At 44.7% G+C, this 11,927-nt stretch overlaps 1 protein-coding gene across 6 annotated transcripts in view; it reads right to left on the reverse strand.

Annotated features, from left to right (window-relative positions):
• Positions 1-1,043: 1,043 nt before the first annotated feature.
• Abcb1 (ATP binding cassette subfamily B member 1) overlaps positions 1,044-11,927 on the reverse strand; it is a 142,995-nt gene continuing 132,111 nt past the window's right edge. For 5 of the 6 annotated variants that reach the window (XM_050139859.1, XM_050139858.1, XM_050139861.1 and 2 more), the window contains 6 exons: positions 11,107-11,247; positions 8,957-9,113; positions 8,267-8,464; positions 5,744-5,950; positions 2,422-2,568; positions 1,044-1,713 (listed from right to left, as the gene is read on the reverse strand). In XM_050139859.1, coding sequence (XP_049995816.1) covers positions 1,507-1,713; positions 2,422-2,568; positions 5,744-5,950; positions 8,267-8,464; positions 8,957-9,113; positions 11,107-11,247 — 1,057 coding nt within the window. In that variant the 3' untranslated portion in view covers positions 1,044-1,506. Of the gene's footprint in view, positions 1,714-2,421; positions 2,569-5,743; positions 5,951-8,266; positions 8,465-8,956; positions 9,114-11,106; positions 11,248-11,927 lie in introns of those variants that run through there. The other variant, XR_007591265.1, reaches the window with a different exon arrangement.

Below are 11,927 nucleotides of genomic sequence, written 5' to 3' on the forward strand. Positions count from 1 at the left end.
CCCCCGCCCTTGTTAATCCCCTTCATCTTCTTGGCTAGTCCTCCTTTGATGTTTGGGGGATTTTTGTGTGTGAGAGAGAGACAGAGAAAATGAAGGAGAGAGAGATAAACTGAATAATTCCCATTGGGGTTGCTTACAGAAACACAGGTGAGGGTCTGTAATTGGTACGTGATACATTACTAGTGACTAGACCAATGAGGATAATGTCTTTCTCTTTCCAGCCACCCGCTAACTGCATACAAGCCCGTTGAGTGAAATGGAGCCTCATGAGCCCCTTCTCTCTGATGTCAGAGTGTTGACTGGTCCAGCCTTTTGTAGGTCTTCTGCAGACAATCACAGCTACTATGAGTTCAAGAATGCAGCAGCCATGTTATTCCTATAAGTCAGGATGCTATACGTTTCCCCACCCCTTCCTCTGGCTCTTAACATTCTTTCTGCCCCCTTTTCTGTAATGTTCCATGAGCTTTGGAGGCTTTGGAGGCAGTGATATCTCATTTATGGCTGCCCATTCAACAGTTAGGTGTGAGTCTGCAGACACCGCCGATCGCTGCAAAATGAATCTTCTCTGGGCAAAACTGGTGGAAGCACCATTTGATGAATTTTATGGGCACCTCTTTTTCCTTTCTTATTTTATCTCTTTAATTTCAAACAGCCAGCATGTGTGTGTCTGTCTGTTTGTACATACACATGCATGTTATGTGTTTGCATGAGTGCACATTTGTGTATACTTGTCCATATAGGAGTGTAGGGGCCAGACCTTGATATCAAGATGTTCTTCTCATTTTCCTTTCCCCTCTTATTTTTGAGACAAGGTCTGTCACGGAACCTGCATCTCCCTATTTTAGCAAGACTGCAGGATCTGCCTGCTTCTGCCTCTAGCACTGGCATTACAAATGCATGCCATCATACCTGCTTCTGTAAGTGCTAGGGATGTGAGCTCAGGTGCGCATGTCTGTACATCAGGCACTCTTCCCATAGAGTGACAGCCCCCCCCATAATAGACTACTTCTTAAGAGCTAAAGTAGCCACAATATTCCAACTGATAGATATATAATTTCACATGTATTTTGGACAAGATAATTCAAAGGATATAAAAGTTTAGTTTTACTATATATACTTTATACAAGTATATAGTATACATTTACTTGTATACATATACAATACGTTTCAGTAATTTTTGATACATACAATTTGTTTAGCAAGGAAATCAATTATAGTTACAAATGAGAAAGTATAAATAAAAGTATATATTATCAAACATGTACTTTTAATTCTTTTATGTATCTTATAGTGCAATTTAAATGATTACTCTCCGTTTGGTGATTTATCTATTTCTGTCCCTTTGATACATAGTCTCTGAAGACTCTACTCTGGACGAAATGCTTTTCATTGCGACAGGGAATAGATAACTAGCTATTCTAGTAAGTGCTTTCTCTTTGACTTAGATTAAATGCTGTTTATTAATACAAATATTAAAAAATATTTAACATCTTACATGGTCACAGTTCACGTGCGCTTTGCTCCGGTCTGCACACTAACCATTGAGAAATAGATGCCTTTCTGCGCCAGCAGCTGCTGGTGGGTGCCCTGCTCCTTGACCTTGCCGTTCTGAATCACCACGATCAAGTCCGCGTTCTGGATGGTGGACAGGCGGTGAGCAATCACGATGCAGGTGCGGCCTTCCCTAGCTTTGTCCAGAGCTTCCTGGACCACCTGTTGACCAGTCACACAAAAGAGTTAGGATAAAATCTGCCATCTTCCTATCGTCCCCCCCATAACCAGCCCCAGGATTTGTACACTCTGTCCTTCAACAGTGGTGGTGAAGGTGAAAGCAGAGATCGAAACCAAGGTATCAGTCACACCACCAGAGAAGTGAACCCCAGTTTGGACGAGTTCTGAGAGAAGAGATGTCAGACGTAAGGTAAGGGCAGTCAACAGAGTCCATCTGACCATTTACAAACACTCTCTGCCCTTGCCACACAACAGCCCTCAAGCTGGCCTCCAGCAGCTCCACAGCGCATCAGGAAGCTGGAGCACACGGCAAAGCCATGCAGCAGCAGAAACGTCCTCTGAGCATCTACCTTTCAGACAGCGGACTCTTAACCTTTCTCAAGATGGAAGGCACCAGCAGCTGTGTCCAGGGCACGGCCAGACCTCAACCCTGTCTCCCTGCAGCTCCTCACAGGCTGCTGCAGAGACGCAGGCTGCAGGAACAGACTGCTGTCAGCATGCAGCTTGCAGGCAGACTTCACAGAGCACAGAGGGCCCAAGACTTCTCTTCCTTTTATCACTTCAGGCAGGGCTCCTAAATCCCAGCTGCAGACAGACTTTAACTCCACAGGGAGCCCACACAGGCAGCCATCAGCTATCTGGCTCAGTGTTCTCTACTGTGGCAGAGAAAGACTCAACTAAAATCCTTACCTTTTCGCTCTCCGTATCCAGAGCCGAGGTTGCTTCATCCAGTAGCAAAATGCGAGGCTGTCTGACGAGGGCGCGCGCTATGGCGATGCGCTGCTTCTGCCCACCCGACAGCTGAGTCCCTTTGTCTCCTACTCTGGTGCTGTATTTCTGTGAATGAAAACAGAGCTCACGACCAAGTGCAAACACAGTGTGACACAGAATATATAATTTTCTAATATATATAATATAAAACATGGATTTAACAGTCAAAATCCAAGTATGAAAACAAAATCTATAGTCCACTCTCTATATATACATATGTGTGTACATACGTTTACAAACATTCATATGTATATATAATAACTAGAAAATTTAGTCCCACAAGTTAAAATGGGTTCATTGAAGAGAATAACAAAACAGTTTTAAAATGATGAATTTAATATCCCTGTTATTTTTATGTGCTTTTACATTGTGTTTCTCTGTGTGTGTGTGTGTGTGTGTGTAAGAGGAGAGAGAGAGAGAGAGAGAGAGAGAGAGAGAGAGAGAGAGATATCACAGGACAATTTGTAATTGTTAGATCCTCCCTGGGGATCAAAGTCATGAGTCCGGCATGGTAGCAGACTCCTTTCCTTCCAAAGCGACCGTGTTAACTCTCTGTCTCCTTTCCTAGGGTTCCACTCTGTATCCCAGGCAAGTCTCACACTTACTACACAGACCAGCCTGTCCTTGAACTCTTCCTGTCTCTTACAAGTGGTGGGAGGACAGATGTGTGACGTTACACCTTATTTTATCCTGGCTGAAACTAGACTTTAAAACCGTGTGCTTTATGTGAGCTGACCAAAATTTCTAAGTCTAGGAATTTTGCAGTGATGCTATCTTTCACCTTTTGGTCTCATTACGTTAAGGACAAGATTTGCGGGAAATTCAAACAACTGTATGATATTATCAAAGCTTGTCTTATTCAGAATCTGTACTTGATGCCCTGTGAAGTATTATAAAGCAAAAAAAAAAAAAGAGGAGATTTTTGGGATGTTAGCATTTGGGTCTTTGTTTTTATGAACTGTCACCAACAATTAAATAATGTTAATTAATTGATATTAAGGAATTATACTTTAATATTTTACCTTGAAAAGTCAAATGCTCCTCAAAAAATTTTGATTTCGCCTTTCATTCGAAATTCTTCCTATACTGTCTCCCACCATAGGCAATCATCACTAGTCAAGATGACTAGCGAGAGACAGAAGTTCCAGGGTTTTCAGAGGATGTGGCATCATGTTAAACTAGAAAACGTTCTTTTCCTATATTTGAGCCCTGAATATGCTGAGATTATAATCAAAATGTGAGTTCTAATTTTTACACCTGAATTTTGACTCTTAACTTCATGTTCTATATATGTGTACTCCTTTCTTATTGGTGTGTGTGCATGTGTGTGCGCGCATGTGTGTGTGTGTGTGCCTGTGTTGTGTTCCTCGGACACTGTTCACTCTTTTCTTGAGACAGGGCTTCTCACCTGGATCTAGGGCTCACTGACTAGGCTAGGCTGACTGGATGTGACCTCTGAGGGATTCTCCTCTATGTGCCTCTCCAGGGCTGGGATAAGAAGCTTGTACCCCACCCCTCTCTTTGTCTGGGTGTTGGGGATTAAATTCGGGGCCTCAGGGTTGTGCTGCAAGCACTTTAATGACTGAACAATCTCTCCAGCCTCTGGAGAGAAGGACCCCAGTAAGGTCCGGGCAGACGCTTGATAGGGTCCCACCCCTGAGCTGTATCTGCCTCAGAATGGAGGTGCTCTGATGTGTCCCTCCCCAGGTGGCTGTGGAGTCACCAGACAGCAGGAACTCAGCTGTGATCCTTGTGGGGTCCATAAAGACAGTACTGTGACCCCAAGAAGGAGGAGACAGACGGGCAGAGTAAGCCAGATTCCTGTCTAATCACTGACAGAGGGGCGCTTAGAGAACAGGCTGGTCTTGAACACTGAGAACAAGAACCATGATGTCCAAGAGATGATCTGAGTAACAGAGAAAGAGAGATCCAAGGCCAGAGGTGAAGCCTTGCAGTTGTCAAATACCAGAGGACAAAAATCATTGTAAGAGATTATAGCTCTAGTGGCTGTGTTGTAGCCTGCATCAGAATTATTGCGGATTTAAGTCTCAGAGCCTTTGGCCCCACTGCCAGAATATTCTTCTTCACCAGAAATAGGGTGGCTCCTGATACTTCGTACTTTTAATAACTTCCTCAGTGATATTAATCCACATTCAGCTTTGAAAGTTGGTGACTCTTATCACTGGATCCTGTACTTTGATCTCACACTGTTAATAATTCATGGCTAGACAACACTGAGGAGAGAAAGGGGCAGGCCTCTTCCCAGGCAATGTGTTTGAGGGTAGCAGTTATTTGTGAGAAGACCAAAGGAAAAAAGTTTAGGGAAGTGTTTGGGCCACCTTGTATCATGCTTGTCTGGCTAGTTAATGGCTACCAAGCCTTATTTTATCATGAGCACTTCCTGTAATGACAAATATAACTAGTGAGGACACACGAGTGTATGATATCTAGGTCAGATCTAAGAAGACACACAAGAAGGTGAGAGGGTCAATTTATCTAACTTACAGGAAGAAATGAGAGAAGTCCATAAGATAATAGCCCAGGAAAGATTTTGATAGTCAATTCTAAGACTGTGGCTCAGGACCCTACAATTATACAGCAATTATAAATTTTATAATACCACAGCCATCCCAGTGACTCAGCTCTATTAGGAGACCCTTCTTTCAGGCATGGGCAGACATCTCTTGTCTGGCCTAACTCCACAGTGTCACATGGACCACTGAGGGAAGCTACAGAATGACTGTGCCTGTTTTCTCTGCAGAAACAGTGCAGCATCCATGGAAACCAGATGCGGCCTGTCTACCCTTTACCTGGGAGGGGATGCTCACGTGTATCCCCAGACCAGAAACAGCTGGATCCTAAGTTAAGAAACTAAAGAACTGTTCCAGCGTGGATCCTTGAGCCTACAGCCCTAAGGGTTGTCCCAGTTATCAAAGTCCCTGTCTCTTCTATTTGAAAATGTGTAATAATGTGTTGCCTCCTCACAATGACAGGTAAGAGATTGGGCAAACATAACCTCTAACTCGGATAAGAAGTATGAATAGATGTCTCTCTGCAGGTAAGATATATTTTGATTTCTAATTTCTCTTTATCTTTGGGCAGCCAGACTTCTGGGTTTCTGATGAGAGGCCTAGGGGTGCCTGCAATGTGCAATGCCCTGGGTTTCATCCCCAGGATGAAGAGGGGGAGCAACAAAGAACAACTGAGAGGAGCTGCTAACTGCCAGGCCCAAGGTACATACGTCAGGCAGCGACTCGATGAAATGGTGGATGTTGGCCTCCTTGGCCGCCCTCTCAATCTCATCCTGGGACACGACCCGGCTGTTGTCTCCATAGGCGATGTTCTCGGCGATGCTGCAGTCAAATAGGATGGGCTCCTGGGACACAATGCCTAGGTGTGCTCGGAGCCACTGCACGTTCAGTTGCTTTGCTTCTTTGCCGTCTAGAAACTGAGAGCGAGGGTTCACAGACCAACTTCAGGATCAGCACAGTTCAGATTTAGACAATTAACTGCCCTTATTTCATAGTACAAAACACTTGGGTTGCTGCGAGATTAAGGAAAAGGCTTTCTGGTTGATTTTTTGTTGACATATAAAATAATGAGTTAATTACTATACTTTCATGTGTATGTATCAAGGCACTTGGATTTGTTTCTCATCACCTCTGCAACTTTACAGAGCGAGATAAAGTCTCACTCTGTAGCCCAGGCTTGCCTGGCACTCACACAGTGGTTCAGGCTAGCAATGACTCCATGGGAATTCTCCTGCCTCAGCCTCTCAAATACAGAGATTATAGGCATAAACTCTCAACAGCCGGGCCTTACAACTCTTTACAAAAATATTTAATAATATGTTTAACAAAATAAATTGTTTATATTTGAGAATTTAATCAGAGTTTGAGAACCAACGTTTCACTAATTTTGAATGTAGTAATAACATTATTTAGTCCTGTGTTCAAACATCAGTGATAAAACTGAAACCTGAAAACAGAACTCTCAGAAAATAGTTTATAGAAAGGCAGTAAGGAAAAGACCAGAGATCTTGTAACTAGTGAAGAATTGATGCAGTAAAGTCATGACATGTGTGTGTGTGTGTGTGTGTGTTTGTTTTTGTTTTTACACCCGGACCACACACACCCTCCCATCCACTCTTCCTCCTCCATTTCTCTACAGAAATGGGCAGGCCTCCATGGATATAAACCAGTCTTGGCATATCAAGTTACAGTGAGACTAGGTACTTCCTCTCCTATTAAAGCTGGATGATGCAACCCAGGAGGAAAGGGTCCCAAAGTAGGTAACAGAGTTAGAGACGGCCCCTGTTCCGACTGTTAGGTGTCCCACAAGAAGACCATGCTACACAACTGTAACACATATGCAGAGGGCCTACGTCCCGTGCAGGCTCCCGGGTTTTCAGTTCAGTCTCTGTGAGCCCCTATGAGCCCAGCTTAGTTGGTTTTGTGGTGTCCTTGACCTGTCTGGCTCCTACAATCCTTCCTCCTGTCATAACTGTTTTGGAATAGAATAGAAAAGAGGCCAGCCTGGTCTACAAAGAGAATTTCAGGACAGTGAGGGCTGTTACACAGTGAAACCCTGTCTCAAAAAAAAAAAAAAAAAAAAAAAAAAAAAATCAAAGTAGCAGTGAATACTTATTGTGGGGAAGTTAAAAGAACCATGGACAGCAGGTGAAAAAATTCTCTTTTCGTCCCAGTCACTAGTGCTGCCAAGGCTCCTGGAGCAATGGGTCATTGCTAATGCATCTGCCATGTTCCGAGTACTCATAGCTAAACACATACTTAGTAATAGTTCGCTGCGCTGATTTCTGTTTCTTTGGCTCTTTTCCTATTTCTCGCTCATTGTAATCATTAAAATTCATTACTCCCTGTAAGATTTCTCACTCTTGCCCAGCCCCTGGGATAGTTTTCCCACAGGTTATCAGAGTTTTGTTGGATATGGAATCCTGATTTCTCCCTCACCATTTTAGTCGAGAAGCCAAAAGGGCATTCCTCCATACTCCTAGCCACTCTCCATCTTACTATGGGAGCCCTGTATGTTCTGTTGTGCCATGGAAGATGTCCTCTGTGTGGTCAGTAGTATTGTCTTATTCTGGCCTTGAAGATGCTAGGGACTCACCTTCACCAGTCTGCTGACTGCCTCCCGTGCCTGCCGCTCTGCTTCCTTGCCTCCTTCACCCTGATTCTCTTCCTCCCCACATCCTTCTCTAAGCATCCTTCATCCCTGCCGACCTATTTACACTACCGGCTCTTCACTGAGAGCAGAGTGAGAGGTGGGAGTCGCCCACAAATGGCCATGTTGTATCCTGACTTCTCAGTCCTCACTTCTCCATATCCTGGGTCCTTGCCAGCCACTTTTTCACTGAAATGCATCCTACCCTCGACTTTTCACCCCATTTCCACCTCTTGCAACTCTTTATTTTTCTGGCTACTTCAGGTCTTGCCAGCTCTTACACTGTCAGATGAAATCTCACCACGAGAAGGGAGAGGGGTGGTCAAATGTTGCTTGCAACAGAGGATGGAGGCAGCGTGTTGAGAGAGAAGCTGGGTCAACCGGCCAGTGTAGTTGGCATAGATTGGCCACCTGGGCTGTCAGATTAGCTAACAAAGGCTCTGCTTAAAGGTTCAAAAAAAAAAAAAAAAAAAAAAAAAAAAAAAAAAAAAAAAAAAAAAAAAACCGTGGCCGATAGTTAAACACTTCCAGCCATTTAGATGATTAAAAACCTGAAACGTTCTGAATACAAAAGTGTGCTCACCACCGTCCCGGCCCTGGGGTCGTAGAACCGCTCGAGCAGCTGGACCACTGTGCTCTTCCCGCAGCCGCTGCTGCCCACCAGGGCCAGCGTCTGGCCCTTCTTCACCTCCAGGCTCAGCCCCTGAAGCACTGGGATGTCGGGTCGGGTGGGATAGTTGAACATGACGTCTCTGAATTGCACGTTTCCTTCCAGTGTACTCTAAAATGAGAACAGGAACACACAGTTTGGTCACCACGATCTTGAAAACCCAGACGACCGCGGGAACGCCCAGCGCCGGGCGTTGGACGGGAGCTTTTGTCACAGTCAAGCTTCATTTTGATTTTGGAACGAAATCTAAAGAGGTAATGGTTGTACAGCATGAATTATCAATACCGCACCGATATACCCTCCCAGACTGGAACAGCTACATGCAATACAATACAGCACCGATATACCCTCCCAGACTGGAACAGCTACATACAAAAAAATCCTATGGATTGGATTTCTATAGTCTTATCTCCCTGTAACTTTGTATTATAAAAGCAATGACTATTAATACAAAGTATTAACATTTATTCAAATCAGCCCATCTAGGTCTTAGCAAACGCATGTCATTTTTTAAAATTAAAGCACCAATTTTACTATATTTCCCCTTTGCATCCTTTCATTGAGAAGTTAGGGCTGGATCATCCACCGAGAGGACAGACTCACCGGCTTCAGGCCTTCAGTGCTGTAGCTGTCGATCTCGGGAACTTTCTCAATGATCATGATGATGTGCGATGCCGACACTTTGGCTTTGGCGTAGTCAGGAGCGAATGAACTGACCTGTCCAACTGCCATGGCACCGAAGACAATAGCCGAGAATACTCTGGAAAAGAAAAGACAGGCCTGTGCAGACAGGGGTAGCCACAGTGTGGTCAACGTGGCACTCTGTAACCAGGGAGCCATTGCAGTTTGAAAGGTGAAAGATAAAAAGCCCTTTCATTCCCTTACATGCTGTCATCGGCAGGCCAGCCCCCTTCACCTCCCCTGTCACCCTCAACTTTTTACGTGACCTTTGCTCCTTCCTTCTGAGAGTTATGAATTTGTTTAGCCCGTTTTGAACCTGGGGTGGCCTTGTGCGTGGTTTCCCAGACAGGATGTGGTGGAAATCCCTGCTGCCAGTTCCAGTCCTATGACTCAGCATGTTTTCTTCCTCTATTTTTCTCTCCTTCACTGGCTCTGGCTACTGAGCTCCCTGCAGACAGCATCCATCACAAGAGGATCTACTGCGCCCCGCTCAGCTAAGGAGAACTGACCCAGAGACTCCAAGCAGAATAAATGTTTATAGTTCCATGTCACTGAAGTTTAGTTTCCGGTCGTTGCACACTGTAACTGTGGCAACGCATACTGTTGCCACTGTCCATTCCTAGGTATCACGTGAGCCAAGCAATAAAGACAACGTTTTTCCTAAATGCACGGTTAGGATGCCCCTTTCACGAAACCACTGCATTCTTGACCTGTGATGTGGGACTCACGCCAGCAACTTCAAAAATCTTGGAATAAACAATAATCAAAAGCATGATCAAATTAATGTCCCGGTTCCGGGAGTGTCTGGCTTTGGTCTTTGGTCATAATCACACAAACCCCCAGGATGCATGTATGTGAGGTGAACAATTTAAATCTCGACTTAACTACAATGTATGACTAACTCGACGCTTAAGCAGGGCACAAACGGTGTATTAACACACTACAGTACCAGGCTTATCTGGTTTGGGGTGCAATGCAAACTCTTAACAGCACTAACCATGTTAAGCTATTAGGGAGAAGAGTCTGGCCTGGCCTGCCGCCACTTGGAAGCTCAGGAAGTTCATCTATCATTCTGACAACCAAGCGACATATTTGGTGACATCACTAGTGCGATTTCTCTCAGGCTTCTCTTCCCATGACCAAAGTATAATGTTCAATGTGCGCAGAGACACAGAAGGAAAATTCTAGTTTACATCTTCCGTTGTCGTTGAAAAATTCCTTCAGCTTCTGAAGGATTAAGAGTTAGTCAGACCCCTGACCAGTAAACAAACAAGGCAAGGGGACACGGATAAATGGTAACAGTGGTAACTTCTGGATTTTCCCTTAGCCTCCTTCCCAAGACAAAAGGCTGGCAGGCTTCCTCTCCTCCTGCAGGCCCCCTTCCAGCTGACCAGTGCCAGCTGGTCAGATATGGTCAAGGCTGGTCCTGGTGTGTTTAGGTAAAGCTGTGGACTTCAGCAACCCTTTATCTAAGCTGACTAATCGGAAATGACAAACTGTTACAAGGCCACCCATAACACTTAAAAACAAACAAACAAAAACACCCAGCCCTTTTGGGGAAAGGAGGGTTTCAGTTTCTGAGTAATCTTCCCACTTTATGGGGAAACTTTCTATGCTCTCGTATTCTCTGTCTCTCTGTCTCTGGGTGCGCACACACACGCATGTGCATGCATGCATATGTCTGTATCGGTATATCTGAATGTGTTTCTTTATCTTTAATATCTCAGGTTTGATAAGAGTTGGCACATCACCCACCTCTTAGCTGCCCTGTCTGAAAGGTTCACCTCCTTGCTGAACATACATGAGACCTTTGTGCAAAGGCATGGCCTTTTGGAGAGCCCTGACTGGATCTACACGTCTAGGCACAGATCTGGAACGATCGGATATGTGTGAATCAACCAGGATAGAAGAGTGTCTGATGAAATGCGGGGTGTCCGCAGTGTCACACGGACTCTCAGGGACAAAATGCCACTTTCTTCACCACCAGATCTTCTCCCTGACACTTCACCATACCATTTCTCATCCCAGATTTACTTTCAGGGTTAAATTATAAGTATGAGCACAATACTTACAACAGAACATTATCAAAAGTCATCAGTTCACGAGCAACTAAGTAGGCACCAAACCGGAAACACGCAGCATAGGAAAAATACATCATGGCCTGGGTGAAGGAGAACGTGATCCCGAAGATGTGGGCTTTCTTCAAAGAGTTTCTGGAAAAAAGAGAACCCAAATTCACCCCACTTCATTTCTCAGTCTTTCAAGTAACTTCCTGTGGGCTGGCGGTGGGACACACAAGAGGGACAGATACAATGGATTCCATTCCTAAAGAATTCGGCTTGATCCCTTTGACTAAGGAGGTTTCGTCTCTGAGATGCAGAGGTGAATCCATCTTTAGCATAGGACTATTACATCTTAGTGGGTTGATAACCAGACCTGTAACCCTGAGAAGAGCCTGTTTTACATTAACAAATGAATGGTCCACTTGGGGATCAACACCTCTACCCAACACCCTCCAGCTGTGGGTGGCAGAGCAGCAGGCCTGTCCTTGCCTGTGGGGATCTAGCTGAGACACACAGCAACCAAGCAACCAGGAAGCAAAAGGCACTGAAGTGCCTGGAGCCAGGCAGGCTTTACAAAGCATTAACATTCCAGGAATGTCTGAACAAGGATCTTGGGTGTAAGGTGAGGGCAGGAACAGGGTGGGGATCAGCAGCCCTTTGACCTTCCTATCCTGCTAAAACCACCAACTTTCTTCTGTCTTTGCCTCTTACTTGACTTTTTTTTAATTTATTTTTTTTAAAAGAAAACAAATGATTGTTTTTTTCATTTTACATACCAATCCCAGTTCCCACTCCCTCCCCTCCTCCCATTCCTTTCACCTCCCACCACC

Source organism: Alexandromys fortis, unplaced genomic scaffold (assembly GCF_014885135.2).
Source record: "Alexandromys fortis isolate MF-2015 unplaced genomic scaffold, M_Fortis_MF-2015_v1.1 scaffold_38, whole genome shotgun sequence".
Taxonomy (NCBI): Eukaryota; Metazoa; Chordata; class Mammalia; order Rodentia; family Cricetidae; genus Alexandromys; species Alexandromys fortis.